Here is an 18,288-nt window from a genome sequence, read left to right on the forward strand (position 1 = left end):
CCGTCTCATTCCATTCAAAACCACAACAGTTGGGGGCTCGTCTTGAGATCTAAATACATCAGATAATGAGGTAAGAGCAGAGTTTCCTTCATAACACTTCATATGGATGTGCCTTGCTGACTAGATAAAGAACTCATCACTCATCTTAATTTGTGGTGGTGAAATAGTGGGAAAATTTTGATTTCCCCCCCCCCCCCCCCCCCACGAAAGAGATGTGAAACAGTCAAGCATGATTGATCTACATTTTCTGATATGATCTGTTGTTGCTGGAACAGATAGCCTGTATTTTTTAAATTGTAATTTGGGATTTTTCCTTAAAATCCACCCAAAATGAGTGCTTCCAACATATGGGACTATGCTGACTAACCCCAACCAGTGGAAGCAGATGTTCTCCACATCTCAGCCTGGTTTCAACAGATTTCTTACCGTTAAAAGGGAGTTTTTCTCTCCACTGTAGCTGATGCTTGTTGATGTGGAATTGTTGGGTTTTTCTTAACAATTGTATATCTTGCGATGAGCGCTAAGAGATTAATATTGTTGTATTAAGTGCTTTATATATATAGATAAATCAAATTGACTGTGCCAGTCATTTTCCAATGTTTTCACTTTTTATTATTACTTTTTTTTTAAACAGTGTAAACTATAAACTAACAAAACAATCAAATTTAAGGTGATGAAAACCAAACTATTGAAGTCAACTTGACTCAGTACAGTATATCTAATGAAACAAGAAACAGCCAAAACACTGTTTGTATGCAAACCCTTATTATTCTATTCATTTAACAAAAAAACACAGGTCTATGTGTGTGAGAGAAAATACTATTATTGTTTATTTTCTTGGCAAATACTTCAGAGGTTGAATGTTCTTTAGATTCTGCACATTTGTTTATCAAACCATGATAAATTTAAAGATGGTGGATGAAAAGGTGATAAATATTTCCTGCAGCTGTAGAAGTAGGCCATTGCTTATAAAATATAGAAATATTGAGTAGAAATGGATATGGGTTAAATAAACTATGTTGGATGATGAACGTTCTACCTTTTTTTCATCAGAGGGAAAACTTTTTTTTTTTTTTAGCTCAGAAAGACAATAAACACAAAACTTAGGATCATCAAAACAATGTGAGCCTCACGGAGAATTTAGTAACTTTTAATAAACAATCAAAGAGTAAGTGGTTCAATGAATTATTTCACTCATCATTTATCACAATTATTAAAATGTATTGCAAGTGGAATATTTTCACATCTCACCTTTGAATTAATTCATTAATTAGATTTTTTTGCTTGTATTTGGATGTATTTTATTCACTAATTCTTTGTAAATAATGTTCCAAGCAAAAACCAAATCCTAAAAAATGAAATAAATGACAAAACAAGTTTAGTGAAACTGATATATGATGCTTGGTTGGACAAATGAAAAAGGCTTGAATTTACACAAACTACAATATTTTTATGATGACTTTGGTGTAAATTTAAAAAGGAAGATTTGACATGTAGCAGTTTCATTAAAATGGCCTAAAATATTGTTGCTATAGGAATATTTCCCCCAATAATTTAGAATACGTTTTTGTTGTTGCTGTTGTTGTTTTTTTTTTTTTTATTAACTATGTCACAATATTTGTTTGCAAATTGGCCCGATTAGGATTAATAAATTAAAACTACAAATTCTAAACCAGAAGTAGTTCTCCTTCCCTCTGCTGTCATTGGTTAAATCACCCGTAAACTCCTCCTCCTTGTTGCAAGGCAACTGTTCCCATGGTAACAGTCAATAAACGCTACTAACCTCGCTCTGTTTTCCTGGAGGAATAAATGGAAGTTTTAGTTTTTATTATTGGTTGAAGTCTTAAAATAAAAAGAAAAAAAACGTATTTGCGTGTTTTGCTTTTTATTTGACAGCCATTCGAGGACCATGGTGAGTTTAAACGCTCTCTACTTCATAGATACTCATTACATTTCTCATTTCACTGCTTTTTCTTCACAGAAGTCTACTTCAAACTCAACTTCTTCGAGGTCCAGGTCTCTTCCAAGCCGGTACCGTAAACTGGCCCCTCGCTCACAGGTGGATGAAAGTCTGTTTGGGAGCCAAAAGCCGGTAATTATAGGAGTGATTAGTTTCAGGAATGTCATTTAAAAAGTAGGAACAATTAGTGTAAACTGGCAAATAATGGTCATGACAAATTGTGAAATTGGTTAAATTGGCAAAAAAAAAAAAGAAGCTTGAAATATGGTGAAAATAGGATAAAAGTGACAATAATGGGTCAACATATGTGACATTAGCTGGAAAGGGTTTATAAGTGCTGAACATGTTTTGAAAGTGGAAAAAATGTGCAGAAAGTGTCAGAAATGAGAGTAATACAGCGAAAATGTATTAAAAGGAGCAAAAATATGGCAAGAAAAAGTGATGAAAATAGGTGAAAATATGGCAAGTTTGGTGTAGTTGCAGAAAAATGGTAAAAATGGGCTCAAATTGTTAAAAAAAAATTCTTAATTTCTAAATCCAATAATGCCAAACGCATCATGTTTTGGAACTCTCTACGTGATTTTTTCTTTAAAAACCCAATGTATAATTAGGATTATATACATGCAATACAAGAATAATCCACCATGGGGCAGTCATGAGTTCAGCAGAGGCATTTCCAATTTTAGAGGAAGAACTTTTCCAGAATAAGAATAAGAATAAGGCAAGAAAAACATTTTCATTTTTACAGAAACTCAACTCAAATGTATTTATATAGTGCAAATTACAACAAATCTCAGTGCACTTAACAAAATATAAAGTCCATCAATAAGAAGAGTTGCTGGGTTGATGCAGTCTAATATTAGTTTATATTTCATAATCTAAAATAATGTATCAGATGTGATACAGCAGGTCTATGAGCTCATGTAATTCTGAATCAGTTAAATGTCATTTTATTGCATTTTACATATCATCAAGCAACAAAAGTATTTTTTTGTTTTTCAAGTAAATTAAATAAATGTTTAAATTGCAATATTTGGTAACCAACACGGGAAACAGACAGAGATGTAAACACTGTACAGACCACTTTCCCCCATGTATACTGTGAGAAATGCTGAGTCATCTCTATCTGAACAAGGACAGGATCTGTTAACACCAGCATGCAAAATAAAAAGTTTGTGATCCACAAAATGAGGAGAAAATAAGTGAAATGTTATATGTTATTGACTTCACCGTGTCACTTCTATTGGTCATATCTCATTGTTGCAAAAAAAAATGTACTTATGTATGTATGGAATTACCAATGTGTTGTTAGTTATTTATTGTGGTGTTGTTGGTAAAAAAAAAAAAAAAAAGAAATATATATTTATTTATTTATTTTATTTTTTAAGCAAAAAGACCGGATGTATCAAATATGATGCAAATTAAAACTCATAAATGGAAACTGATATTTCATTTTTTTTTTTTTTGGTTGTTCATATGAACCAAAAAAATCTCCAGTTTCAAAACATTGGAATTTTCTGTCACTTATTTAATGATTCATGCTTAGCAGGGTTAAAGGCAGTGTCCCCCTCCCAGTGTCTCGTGACCCCAAATGGGGTCCCGACCACAAGGTTGAAAACCTCTGCTATAACAAACCCCTAAAAGGACAACAAAAACGCACAAACCCTTTGTTGTTTTCTGTGTTGATGCTCAGATGTGTCATTATTCTAAATGCTGACATGAATGTTGATAATGTGGCCCCTCAGAACAGATAATCACATGTCTGTGGCCCCGCTGTGATAAAAGTTGCCAATCTCTGTTCAGATGAGAATTTATTTGGGTCATCTAATCCAAAACTAACTCACTATTTGCTTTTTGTGTTGTCATAAACAAAACTAACATATTCCTTGAAAGTAGTTCATTTGGTGAACAAAAATGTTTTATTAAACTTCAGGTACGTATTTTATATTTCAGGAGCCACAACTGAAGTAGACAGAATTTTATACCAAATAGTTTAGGGAAGTTATTTTTTTGATGAGATAAAAATAACAAGAGGGATGTTTGCAGTGGAACAGGAGGATGGTCATAATGTGAATTACTAATATGTGCATGTATTTATATATTGTGATATTTTATTTTTTGTTTGAAAGAGGCAGGAAAAAAAAAAAATGTCCTATGATTTTTAGGTGGAAATTGAAAGCAGTGCAATATAAATACTGTAAATGAGCAAACAACAGAATCTGTAGAGTTTTGTTGTGTGTCTTGTGTCTCTAGGAATCCAATACTATTCAAATCATCACTAAAGACTTGATCCGTACTCTCAGGTAAGGGATGTTTCATTTACATTAACACGTCTTTTTGGCAACTCATTTACAGGAAATGGCAAAAACATTGATGTAATTGTAAATGTGTGAGTTATCATGACTTATATTAGTAGTTTACATGAACAGTTCTTTGTCAGCTGGAGAAAAATGGACACAAAAATAAGATACGTTATTGTGTAATTAATATTTGTGTAGTGCATGCACACATACAGTACAGACAAGTATCAACAACAGACACACATTTCTTTACTTTTTGCTCATTGTTTATTCTTGTGTTTTCTCTCTTTTTTTGTTTCTTCTTTTCCATTCTTTTTACTTTTTTTTTTCTTTCTGTATTTCCCCCCATTTTTGTCTTTGTACATTATTTATTACATACATACATTATTGTTAACCTTAAGAGGCAGAACTGGCTGAATTTAGCTACAGTTTTTAATCCAAATTACCAAAGGGTTTAAAGGTACGTGTCAAACCAAAGGGTTTAAATTTAGGAAATTTATGGTGAAGATCCTGTTGGGACAGATATGTGTCACTTATTGCTTGGATATTGTCGGTTTCTTACATAATGTATTTTATGTTGCTAAATAAAATCAGTATTCCTCTTGTCCACTAGATGGGCATGATGAGCCATCACTCTTAGATGGCAAAAATAATTGTGTAATAAAGCAGTTTTTATGCTTATCATTTACTTTTAAACTTTGCTGTTAAGACACTTTTAATCAATGTAACTTTCATTATAATCAGAGTGTGTAAACATATAAAAGTTAAGCTCTTCAAGTGAAAAAACCTGCATATAAATACAAAAGGTGCATTAATTATAGTTTTTGTCATGACTTTGTCTTGTAAGACGTAGCTATTGAGCTAATGCGATGTCTCTATATACTATAAAAATGTGTTTTACCCAGGGTCATGTCAATGTAAGGTGATAAACTGGGGCAAAAGTTACAGAAGCCAAAGCTGGAGAGAGTTTTTTTTAAATAAAACTCTGATGTCACAGCTGCAAAGATGTGGGTGCAGCCAGATACAAGTGCCAAGATCTCGAGCAAGGCCTCCCGTTAAGCGTCATGACCAGAACATCTGATCAGGGCCACGGCTGTCGTCCTGAGTTTGGAAATAACTGGAGTTATTGAAGGGCGAGGTGCCGTGACGTTAGGAAGGTAGAACCAGGCTAAATTACCTTAATTATATCACTTTAAACAGCCCATTATAGTGTTATGGGGTAATACCCTAGCGGCGGACTCTTACCTATTGACAGAGAGTTGATCATGATTATCCCGTCAGGGGTTAAAACAGGCGATTTCACAATGTATGCGTAGAAGTGTAAACTAGAGCATTAGTGTATTTGGCTCCTGAAATAAAATGAGTTTGAAACCCCTGGTAAACTTCCCCAGCTCCAAAGGACCCGCTGGTGGGGGCAGCTCCAGCTTCCGTGACTCTCTTTAGAAGCTAAAACTGTAGCCAACCCACATTCAGAACAAAAGACCACAGCACACACACCAGGCCTTTATGTTCATGGAGAGAAAAGTCGAAAACTCCGCAAACTCTGCCTTTTTCCTCTGCTGTGAGTCACAAAATAAACATAGAGCTCTATAACAACAGCCTACGTAAAACTACAGGCTGAGCTGAATCCACTGATATACAGGTCAGGTATGTTACGTACTGAAACACCGCCACAGAATCAGAAATTACACAGTGGAAAAAGTCAACAATGATGACAAATTGTGTCTTACCTTTGTTGTTTCTTATCAGAATTTGCTCCAATGTGCATACAACTCCATTTTTCGATAAATCCAAATTGTGTAGTCAGACAGATACCAGCATTACACACATCTGAGCACTTCTCAGTCGAGATACGCATGTGTAAAATGGCTGGTCCCTCCTTTACCCTGCTCTGATTGGCCAGGGCTAAAGCCCACCCCTTAGTGTTTTTGTTATCACCAATTTCTAGATGCTCTGAGCTTTACAATGCAGTGTCATACATTCTGATTGGTCGAAGCATTGCTGAACTAGACACATGCGTAACGGCACCAAAGAGTGGAACCAAAAATAGTATTACGCATGGCACAGCAGAGACATGAATATGGATACTTGTTTATTTCAAGCCAAATTGCAACACCTAGTGGTCAAACATAGGACTAATAATTATTGGAATCAATTTGACTGACATATTACAGTTAAAAACTTGTTTCCAAACTTGTTGAAAACTTTGGCACAGTCATGGTAAAATGGGCTTTAGCCTGAACTTATTTTGTACAAAAACATGTTTATCTTTGGCCAAATGTTTATTATTATCACCAAACTTGCTGCAGTTGATGTGCATACATTAGTTCAATTATTTCTGCTTTTATAGGATTGCTTTATATTTGATGTAAATCTCTAAGTTTTTTATGGACGGACTACAGATATCTGTATTTTAAAACATGATTTATTTTCACTCAGTATCATATATTTCCAAAATTTCACGTCATCTGTAACCACTAAGGGTCCTACTTCAATCTGAATAAAAAATAGCCATGTAAGTCATGTAGAAGCTTAAAACCTTATTTGCTATGGGTATGTGATTTTTGGCAAAAAGTGGTTGGGGTTTAAGAGTTTAAGACATAGATGCAGTCGTCATCAAACAATGTTCAACAAGGAAGAAATCTTGTGACTGTGATCACAACAGAATCCCACGTGAGGACCCCTCAGGGAAGAGCGTCATCCTCCCCCCGGCTGAATTTCAAAGAATCACCTCAACGTCGCGAATGCTCGTCAAGGAAGCGAGAGAAGCAAAGAAGCAGGTTTATCAGCGAGAAAAGGAGGAAGAAGCAGTAAGAGAAGCTCATTTCTGTGCATGAGTGAGATTATTGCTTCTTTATCAACTGTAAAACGTCCTTCAGTGAAATAACATTATTTTATTTTATGAAGCATATCTGCGCCAATAATTCGATTAACTTTTTTTTGGGCGTTTGTGAAAGTTACAGATAAGTAAAAAATGAGAATATTTAACGAAGTTATAATTTTATATCCTGAAATTGATTTAACAAACTTAATTTGTGAACGTTTACCAAAACTAAACCTTTCTAACATATCCACATACTGTAGGACGAACTGGGTAGTACTTTAAGATCAGGTCACAGATTATTTGAATCTATTTTATTTTTAAAATCAAAATTGTATCAAAACAGTTGTGAAGTTTGAAAAAAAAAAACCAAACGTTTTGTTGAATAAAAATGTTGGACACAAATACCTCTCTTTCTTGAATGTAACAGGTATTTCTTACTAATTTTATTAAGTAATTTAGACTTAGAATAATTTTTCTTTAAAACCAACAAGATTGATTGCATGAATTTGTCCAAATCAAGTATGATGTAGTAACAACTGACTGTTTTTTAGTTTCTAATTTTTTTTTTTTTTGCTTTTTCTTCAAGGCTATCCAGGAAAAATGTAATTTTTTAGTTTTCCAAAATCAAAAAAAACAAGAAGTTTACTAAACTACTAAAAAGTGGTTGGAAAATGTTGCCTTTTTTTTTAGTACAGTTTTTACAGTGACATCTGTGTAACAAACAGAAAGCTGCTGAGGAAAGGAGGAATATGATATTGAAGGCAGAACTTTCTCGCAAAGACGACCTGTCAGAGACTGAGTTAGAGGCCCGAGACAAAGATCAGCGTTTAGTGGAACGGGCCTTTGCTCTGACGATGGAAGAAGAGGATGAAGTCAAAAAGCTCAACCAGGTAAGAAACCATAAAGAAATAAACAAACAAAAATAAAAACCAAGCATTGGGCTTTCCCTCCTCAGCTGATTCTGGATGCTCAGTGTCAAGCCATCCGTGACGTCCAGATCCAGGAGAAGAAACAGATTCATGCTGAGGTGACGGGGGAGGAGAAACGCCTGGATTCACTGATGGAGACCGAGCGACGCAAGGCCTTGGAGACGATGGAGAAGATTGAAGAGCAACAGAAACAGCAGAAGATGAAGTAAGGAAAGCACATTTAGTAAGAATACAAACACCCAAGGGTCGTTCTACGTCTATTCAACAAATGGCCCACACTTTGGTCTCAATTATTCAGAATTTTTCACCAATTGTTCCGTGAGTATTCAATAGGCACACTGTGAATATTTAGTTTGATCAGATTAATAGACAACTTAGTGAGGGGGGTATGTGTCAATTTTCACCCGTCCTTTTTTTTTCTTACATTTTCAGCTTTGAATATCTCAGGAACTACATCACATATGAAACTGTAATGTGGTACAGTAACACAGCTCCACCTACTCTCTGAGAATATACAAAAAGTTCTGCTATGCATCATATCTGGTGGACATGCCAGCTCCTAAAAATAGTAAAAATAGTAAAAAAAAAAGTGAGTCTGTGTTTGGGTCTGGAACATGTTTGGGTCTTCAGTAAACTACTTAGCATATGTCTCAGCTCCCTGTAATGTGATCAGCTTTGAGCTATGAACATAGATTGTCACATATATGAATTGGTTCTTGGGTGAAACGCTCTTGTAATCAGTAAAAAAACTTTTGTGACAGATTTTCATTGGCCCATAACTGCATGTGGGAATGTATGAAATAAATAATAATCTGGTTTCTGTTTTAATTTATAGTATAAAGATAACTCATTTATATTTTGGACCCCAACTTTGGGTTATTTCACCACTCGCAAATCTTAAAAACTAATTTACATGAGGCCATTGTAGCTTGCCTCTGTGTTTCATAATCATTTAGTGTGTATTCGTTTTTCACTATTAACATAAAAAAATAGAAAAACCATTCCATCAGAAACACAATTGTTTTTGAAAACACAATATTTATTATGAGCACATTTCTCATTTACAGAGCGTCACCCAAGAACCAATACATATTTGTGACTAATCATTAGTGATGTGAACAGTCTATGTTCATAGCTCTAAGCTGATCACATTACAGGGAGCTGAGACATATGCTAAGTAGTTTACTGAAGGACCAAACATGTTCCAGACCCAAACACACACTCACTTTTTACTCATTTTTAGGAGCTGTCATGTCCACCAGATATAATGTATAGCAGATCTTTTGTATATTCTGAGAGAGTAGGTGGAGCTGTATTAATATACCAAATTACAGTTTCCTATGTGATGAAGTTCCTGAGATATTAAAAGCTGAAAATGAAAGCAAAATAAGGACACACAAATATCAACACATACCCCCTCACTACAGTAAATTGGCCGTATCTGAAAAAGTAATCATCCGATCAAATTAAAGATTTACAGTTTGTCTATTAAATAAAAAGAATTAGTAAAAATGTCTGAAGTTTTTGAGACCAAAGTGTGTGGGCCATTGTTGAAAAGAGCCACAAAACTTTGAACGAGTACGACGTGTTCTCCTACAGAGGAATGAAAGAGATTTGTGAGCAGATTGATCAACGTTTGGAGGAAAAGCAACTGCAAGATGAGCTGAAAGACCAAGAGAGCCATCAGATCAGAGAGCAGCAGGAGAAAATGACCTGGGAAGACTTTCAGGTCAGTGCACAGAACACAGACAGACACAGACACTGAGACAGACACAGACAGACACTGAGACAGACAGAGACAGACACTGAGACAGACACAGACAGACAGACACAGACACTGAGACAGACAGACACCGAGACAGATACTGAGACAGACAGACAGACAGACAGACACAGACACTGAGACAGACACTGAGACAGACAGAGACAGACACTGAGACAGACAGACACAGAGACAGACACTGAGACAGACAGAGACAGACAGAGACAGACAGAGACAGACAGAGACAGACAGACAGACACAGACACTGAGACAGACACTGAGACAGACACTGAGACAGACAGAGACAGACAGAGACAGACAGAGACAGACAGACACTGAGACAGATACTGAGACAGACAGACACAGACACTGAGACAGAGACAGACAGAGACAGACAGAGACAGACACTGAGACAGACAGAGACAGACAGAGACAGACACTGAGACAGACACTGAGACAGACACAGAGACAGACACTGAGACAGACACTGAGACAGACACAGACAGAGACAGACAGAGACAGACATCTGTGTTTTGTCCACAAGGCCCTGAAGAAGAAGAGAGAGGATCAGCTGCTTCTGCAGGAGGAAATCAAGCGTATCAATGCTGAGACGATGAGAGCCAAAGAACAGAGGATGGAGCAGGAGAAGCAGGCGGACATGAGAGACTTAGAATACATCCAAAAGAAACTGGTAAGACTTGTTCAACCACCTCTGTTCTTAAAGGGATATTCCACTGTTTTTACACTAAAATCTTTGAAATGTACTCATTAGAAGATCTATGCATAACACAATGCATTATTATGCACTACATTTATTTAATTGCCTTTTAAAAATGGGACCACTTTACTGTTTCAGAGCCTCCATCTTGAAATCACGTGACTGATGATGTCACACGGCCCCACTGCCTGTAAAAATCCCATTGTTTTCTATTGGAGTGAAACATTCAGCCTTTAAGGGAGAGCAAAGGTCCCTTAGGACAGGGGTTCTCAACCTTGTGGTCAGCACCCCTTTTGGGGTCGCGAGACACTGTAAGAGGGTTGCCAGATGCCTTCAAGAAACCAAGAATGACTTGTTTTTAAATCAATTTGAGCCCATTTTTGCTTATTTTCACCATCTATATTCATCACTTTTTTGCCATACTTTTGCTCCTTTTAAAGCATTTCTGCCATTTCTCAAATATAATGATTATATGATTATATTATTTCCACTTTCAAAACATTTTCAGTACTTTATAAGCCCTTTCCATCTAATGTCACATGTTGACACCACCTTTTCCACCATTTTTGGTCAATTCAACCCATTTTAGTTCTGATTAAAACAAGGATTCACATCTTTAGATAATGTCATTTATTTAAGATGACTATATAATATGGCCCAAATAATTAGTAAACTTTCTGGATAACAGTGGATATTATTCAGATGAATAAATAAATGTGGTTATCACAGATTCATAGAACAATGGACCATCATTTTACTGACTTTATGGATGGACCCCAAAAATCTCTCCCCTTTATTCCCCCTTATAGATGGTCCTGTCTCCACATGACTGTTCTTCAATGTTCATGTCTGTGTTTAACCACCTTCAGCTACAGTGGGGGTCCCCGGTCTATGGAACCTTTATTTTGGGGTAGTGGGCTTAAAAGGTTGAGAACCTCTGCCTTAGGAGAGCTCTTCTTCTCTGCTTTATTGTCTACTACCAAACCGCTAAGTTGGAACTGATTTTTTTTGGGTGACAACAGTTTTTATTCTTTTTTGGTAAACAAAGAGGTTTACATCGGCATCTTTAACTTTACCTGGTTTTTTTAGAGCAACCAAAAGCAGCACAAGTTGCCATTTTGACCTAAAAATCTGCTAAATGATATAAAAAAAGCAGGCTAAATGTTTCACTCCACCAGAAGATGGGGTGTTTACAAGCAGTGGGGCCATGTGACATCATCGGTCACGTGATGTCAAGATGGAGGAAAATAGGCTCTAAAACTGTAAAAGTAGTTACATTTTTAAAAGGTAATTAAATTGATATAGTGCATAATAATGTGTTTTGTTAGTGTAATGAAGCAAGTCCAGTACTTGTTGGACAAAAGACGCACATTATGTTTTTAAAACAAATGTTTATTGGTTGTCTTTCCCATGGTTGTGGACCTGCAACAGAGAGTAAAGTATAAGGGAAACTAAACTTAAAAACTAAAGTTAACTTAACTGTTTTTTACTGCAATGTATATTATAACCATGTTTTTTTGGAAAATAAATTATTTATTTTTGTATGGAGTTTTATTATAATCATGTTCCTGAGCTCCTTCTTGTTGGTGTCTGGTGATGTCGTGCCCTTCACCATGAAGAAGATGAACTTGTCTATCATTTCTTTGTGGTGGTGGAACTTCTCCTGCCTCGTATATTGAGCAGTTGTACATTTTTGTACAAGAAAAGTAGCCATTCAGCACTCGTCAAATAACCTTAGCTTTGAAATTCATTTTTTTATCTCAGCACGGCGGAAGTAGAAAAAAGCTAAGCGGAAGTAGCATAAATTCATTTTCCAGTAGTGCGCATGCTCATAACCGATCTCAGACCGTGACACCGGCTAAAGGATTCCCCAGGGAGCCGGAGCTCCTTAAGAAGGTTCCAGGAGGGACCATTGTGTGAGGAGCAGGAGGGGTGTTGGATTTAAATGTTGTCCTTAATTAGATGTTTGTTTTTAGTATAGACACAGTTAACTTAATAAAACATATTTATTTGGTAGAGGTTATAAAATGCGTTTACATTGTTAGATTTGTAATGCATAGTTTGAAAGAATAAAATAGTTGTTTTTAAGAATTTGCCTGTGCTTCAGAATAGACTGGGGCTCGATCATCTGTCAGAGTATAAAAGCTGCTCATCTGCATTGTTAGAGAAGAGTGCTGCATGAACTGAGCTATTGTTGGAGCTCTGCACATGTTTTAACCCAGTTTTTGCCTATTTTCTTGTAAATACTTTTTCTACTTTTGAAACAATTAATAAATACACTTTGGTCTGCACCTGGAAACGTGGCCTCAGCTCTACTCTGTTCCTCCTACCGCTTAAATGAAACGGCCTACTGATGACAGTTAAGCATAGATCTTCTAATCAGTACATTTTAAAGGTTTTAGGCTAAACTGTAGATGATTCCTTTAATGGTTTCAATAAAATAACACTTACAGGAATATTAAAAGCTTTATTGTGATGTAATATTCAGTTCTGCTCCATGTTATCTCTGCAGGAACGGGAGGCAGAGTTTGATGCTGAGCTGAAACGCAACAAGAAGCAGAAAGAGCTGGAGATCGCTCGTCTTAGGGCAAAGCAAGAAAGAGCACGAGACTACAAAGCAGAGCAGGTCAGGAACAAAGGGAAGTGAACTGATAAAGAGCCAAGATGGAGTCTGATCACATTGTTCCAAAAGGACGAGCTGCGTGCACGTAGGAACCAACAGGAAATGGACAGAGAGTGGAGGAGGAAGGTGAAAGAGATGGCTGCCAAGAAGGCCCGAGATGAAGCTTCTCTGAGGGCAGCTCGAATGGAGCAGGTTCTCAACAGAGAGCGCTGCCTGTCCATGGAGGCGGGTAGGGAGAAGGCTGAGTTTGACCGAGTGGTGAGGTAAATACTACACGTTAAATCTAAAATAAAGTGGAATCAAACTTTATTTGGTCAACTTTCAAAAAGGAATCATAGTCAAACAGAAGATGCACACATTTCTACAGTTATTTAGTTACTGCTCAGATTAACAATCTGAGCTCAAAGAATGACATTTTCATGTCAGCATTTATATTAGAACAAAAACTAATCTGAGCATTAATACAGGAAACAACAAAGGGTTTTTCTTATCATTTTGTGTGTTTTCAAAGTTTTTTTTTTTGCTTTTTATTTTCTTTTTTTGTGTGATTTTGTTTTTGTTTTGTTTTGTTTTTTGTATTTTTTTCTTCTCATTTTGTGTGTTCCATCCATCCATTTTCTGATCCACTTGCTCCTGTTTTCAGGGTCACGGGGTCTTCTGGTGCTTATCTCCAGCTATCATTGGGCATTAGGTGGGGGTACACCCTGGACAGAGCTCCAGTCCATCACAGGGCATGTGTTATGAGTCATTTTGTGTATTTTTTTCCTGTAATTTTTCTTTTGAGTAATTACCTCCGCCATTTATGTATTTGTTTACCTTTGTCAAAAAGGTTTTTATTTAGTTTATTTATTAATTTATTTGTCTGTGTACAGTATACCTAGAAAATAGATTTTGATGAACATTTCAGGAAATATGCGAAATAGGATAAGGAACATCTGATTAGATCTTGGGGATGATACATCTCAATATCCCAAACCTGGATTACTTTAAAAAAGGAAAAAATCTTTATCTTTCATCATTGGCAAAATTTAAAGAAATTCATATCTAGGTTTGTAACAAAGCGATGTTCATGAAATGTAACTCAGACATGCAGCGTGGAATGATTCTTCTACCACCCCCCACCAAATTTCATCCATATCAGATCCAGATTGTGGTTTTTATTGCAATAGGTGTGTCCATAAAGTTGAACCTGGTGTATTTAACATTTAGGTGACAATGGAATGCTGCAGTGGCATGGTGGAGGTCTGCACTCTGTTAGCAAAGTACTTCACAGATTTTAACAAAAATGCTCAAAGATAGACCTTTGGCCATGGAAGATTGAAGATTCCATTGGTTTTTTTGGGGGGTGGGGGAGGATCTGGATCAATATACTGATTTTGGATAAGATTAAAAAAATCAAAAAACATTTTGCAAAAAATGGGAGTGTTCATACATTTGGATCTACTGAATTGTAATTAATGGGGCTATAATTTTTTTCCAAGCCTTTCAAGTGTGAGTGATCATAGTACCATGAACATTATCATTGATCCAGATTACTGACAATATCTGGAAAAGAGGAGATTTGGAGCTTGGAGGAGGTTTACGCTTTCTGAGTGCTTGTGTTTTATGTATTTTTTCTATTGTTTATGTTTCTTTCAAGTGTTACACTTGAAAGAAACATATTTTAAAAACACACATTTTGTGTGTTTTTATTGTCGTTTTGTGTGTTATGAGTCATTTTGTGTATCTGTGTCTTTTTTTAAAGTATTTTTCTGTAACTTTACACTTTTGTTTAAGAACTTTTGTGTAGTTTTCTGTAATTTTGTACTTTTTTGCAGTAATTCTTTTATATTTCTGTAATTTTGTACTTTTTTGGAGTAATTTTGTGTATTTTTATGTCATTTTGAATGTTTTTTGAGTCATTTTATACATTTACTTTGAGGGCGGCACAAAATTAGACCAAGGGCCGCATGTGGCCCATGTCTGCTCCTAACTTAATGTATATTCAAAACTGTGTACAAAGTGTGTTTTTATATATATCTAAAACACATCCTTCCTCTCACTTTGGTTCACACACAGGGCACAGCAAGAAGCGGCGGCCAGGCAGAGGGAACAGGATGAGAAGCAGTACCAGGAAGCCCTTCGTCACGCGCAGAGAATCCGTAAACAGATGCAGGAACGAGAACTTTCAGCTGTTGCTCAGCGCAGAGATTTCTTCAGAGAGGCCGATCGGATGGCTGAGGAGAACCGGAAGAGACAACTGCGCCTCAATCAGATTAAAGAAAAGAAGCTGAAGGAGCTCAGGTGAGTGTGAACAGATGACGTGTTCCAGACTAAGACCTGAACGTCTCTTTTTAATAAGCCTGGCATGTTGTTTTGTTTGTGCAGGGCTACTGGACTCTCTGATAAATACTGCAAGGAGGTGGAGAGGAAGGCCCGCATCTGCTTAGGCTAATCCACTCATGACTGAAGACATCATCAGCTGATGTTCTCCAGAAAAAATATCATTTGCAACAGTTTCCCTGTAGTGAATTTTAAATACAAGCTCTATCGAAGATCTGTATAATATGTTTGGTTGGTTAATTTTCTTTAAAATTCCTTTCAGATACAGCCAGAAGGCGAAAAAAAACCTAATGTTTGTGAGACACAGTGGCTGCTATGCCGGGATGGGTACACTACTTCTCTGTTGTTTTTCCTCCTCTAAATGGCTCCAGTGTCCCTCTTACACTCACTAATGTTTTGCACAATGTGTTCTGTCTCATCTTGTCTACAGACAGTGCAGCCACCACAAAACAACCACTTAACCACACCAAATGACTCCCAAAACTCACAAAATGAAAACAAAAACTCCTAAAATGACAGAAAAATATACAAAGTGACTCCAAAACACACAAAATGACAGAAACATACAGAAATAGACTCATAAAACACACAAAATGACAACAAAGACACACAAAACAACCACTTAACCACACAAAATGACTCCAAAACACACAAAATGACACAAAACATACAGAAATAGTCTCATAAAACTCACAAAATGACTCCAAAATTCATAAAATGACAACGTAAACTCCTAAAATGACAGAAAAATATACAGTGACTCCAAAACACACAAAATGACAGGAAAATACAGAAATAGACTTATAAAACACAGAAAATGACAACAAAGACACACAAAATAACCACTTAAACTCACAAAATGACTCCAAAACTCACAAAATGACAACAAAAACACACAAAATAACCACTTAAACTCACAAAATGACTCCAAAACTCACAAAATGACAACACAAACTCCTGAAAAATATACAGTGACTCTAAAACACACAAAATGACAGCAGAGACACACAAAACAACCACTTAACCACACCAAATGACTCCAAAAACTCACAAAATGACCACAAAAACTCCTACAATGACAGAAAAATACACAAAGCAACAACTATCAAAGCATACATAAAGACAAAACCTTTTGTTCGTTAATGTGATTGTTCATTATTAAATGCTGACATGAATGTTGATGTGATCCTCAATCAGACAATTACATTTTAGTTGCTTCACAATGATTAAAGTTGCCCATCCTTTGTAATACATGATTGATAGTAAATTTGTGTGAATAAAAGTTAATTACAATTGTATTTCATATTGGGTGTTATTAATCCATGGAAATGTCTGTTTCATTAACCATCTATGTAATAAAATGTATGTTCTTAGCTCAGCATACACGCTCACATTCACACTAAATAGTGACTTTTTTCAGCAGAAAAACTTGACTCCTGTCATCGTCCTGGCTGAGACAAATGGGAGCACACAGTGTGCAAAGCTGGCACTTTAAATATTTTAATGTCAAATAAAGCTGTTGTGATCTCATATCAACTCTTGATAGCCTATGTGAGGCTATTGCTTCAAAATGTACATGATCTAAAAAGATAGAGATGCTTATTATATCCGTGTTTTGTAAAACAGAAGAGTTACTTTATATCTGCATTGATTAAATAATCTGTTCAGTAATCTTGAGTTCTTAGTTACAGTTTGAATTTCTAGGAGGCAACCTTTCTAATATTGTTTCAATGATTCAGAAATTGGAAGGTAATTTTAAAATTCAAGGACTGATTATTTTATGCAAAATAAAGAAGGTTTACACGAGTTTTCTCTGATTTCATGTTGTCTGTGGTTACAGAAGTTTGCTACTTACCTACTATCAGTGTTCATTTTTAGAGCACATTTTGCACTTAGTTTTAGTCTAAATTTAGTCTTGAGGACTATTTCAGTTATAATCTAGTTTTAATTGACTAAATGTTACAGACACAGTCAACTAAAATATACAGTAAAAGAGTTTATGCATTTTTTTTAAAGAATCAATTACCACTGGTCAACCTATATGAGATGGTATTAATGTTTGTAAATACACACACACAGATTTGATGTGATCAATGCGTCCCCATGTGACAAAATAATAGTTTAGTTTTCATCTGTTGACAAAAATATCAATACATTTTGACATGGTTTTCGTTTACATGTCTATTTTTGATTAGTCATAGTCTTCTAGTTACTATCACTTAAACATGTTCTGATGAACACGTACCACGCTTCAGAGAATTTAGTCAAATGACTCGGTTCCACCAAGTAAAACAAATCAAATTATGCAATGTAAAATCTTATTCTACGTTGAAATTACCGGAAACGGGGGTGGGGGTAACCAATAGGCTCTCGACATCCGCTCATAGATTATTCATGTCAAATTACAGCTCAATTCAACGAGCAATAACGAAGGAGTAGTCATTTAAAATTGGGGCCCCTGGGGGTCCCTTGGCACCACGTGGCACATACGGAGTAAAGGGCTTCATTCATATATTGGTATGTGTCAATGATTCGGTACCATCAACTGTCACAATACTTGACTCTCAAATAAATGAGAAAACAACTTTCTTGGAAATTCCCAAAAAAAGGGAGGTGGGTCCACTGGCCCCTCGGGGCCCCAATTGAATTGTATGAAGCATAATCATAACATACGTTGAATTACCTTTGAAACTATATATCACACGACTATGTTCCCATAAATTTGGAAATTACCGGAGATGGGGGGTGGGCCCCCGGGCCCCATTTAAAAAAAAGGGCTCAGAGTGTCTCATCATATTCATTCATACCAAACTGCATTCCGATCTAACGAGAACTAACGGAGGAGTAGCC

At 36.1% G+C, this 18,288-nt stretch overlaps 1 protein-coding gene across 1 annotated transcript; it reads left to right on the forward strand.

The window, feature by feature from the left end:
• Window positions 1–1,772: 1,772 nt before the first annotated feature.
• Window positions 1,773–15,981, forward strand: cfap45 (cilia and flagella associated protein 45). Its single transcript, XM_028436662.1, has 12 exons — window positions 1,773–1,912; window positions 1,982–2,092; window positions 4,214–4,263; window positions 6,926–7,070; window positions 7,810–7,974; window positions 8,040–8,218; window positions 9,613–9,742; window positions 10,320–10,466; window positions 13,006–13,119; window positions 13,186–13,379; window positions 15,175–15,399; window positions 15,484–15,981. The coding sequence occupies exons 1-12, from the start codon at window positions 1,910–1,912 to the stop codon at window positions 15,548–15,550; spliced, it is 1,530 nt and encodes a 509-aa protein (XP_028292463.1). The 5' UTR covers window positions 1,773–1,909; the 3' UTR covers window positions 15,551–15,981.
• Window positions 15,982–18,288: the final 2,307 nt, after the last annotated feature.

Source organism: Gouania willdenowi, chromosome 21 (assembly GCF_900634775.1).
Source record: "Gouania willdenowi chromosome 21, fGouWil2.1, whole genome shotgun sequence".
Lineage (NCBI taxonomy): Eukaryota > Metazoa > Chordata > Actinopteri > Blenniiformes > Gobiesocidae > Gouania > Gouania willdenowi.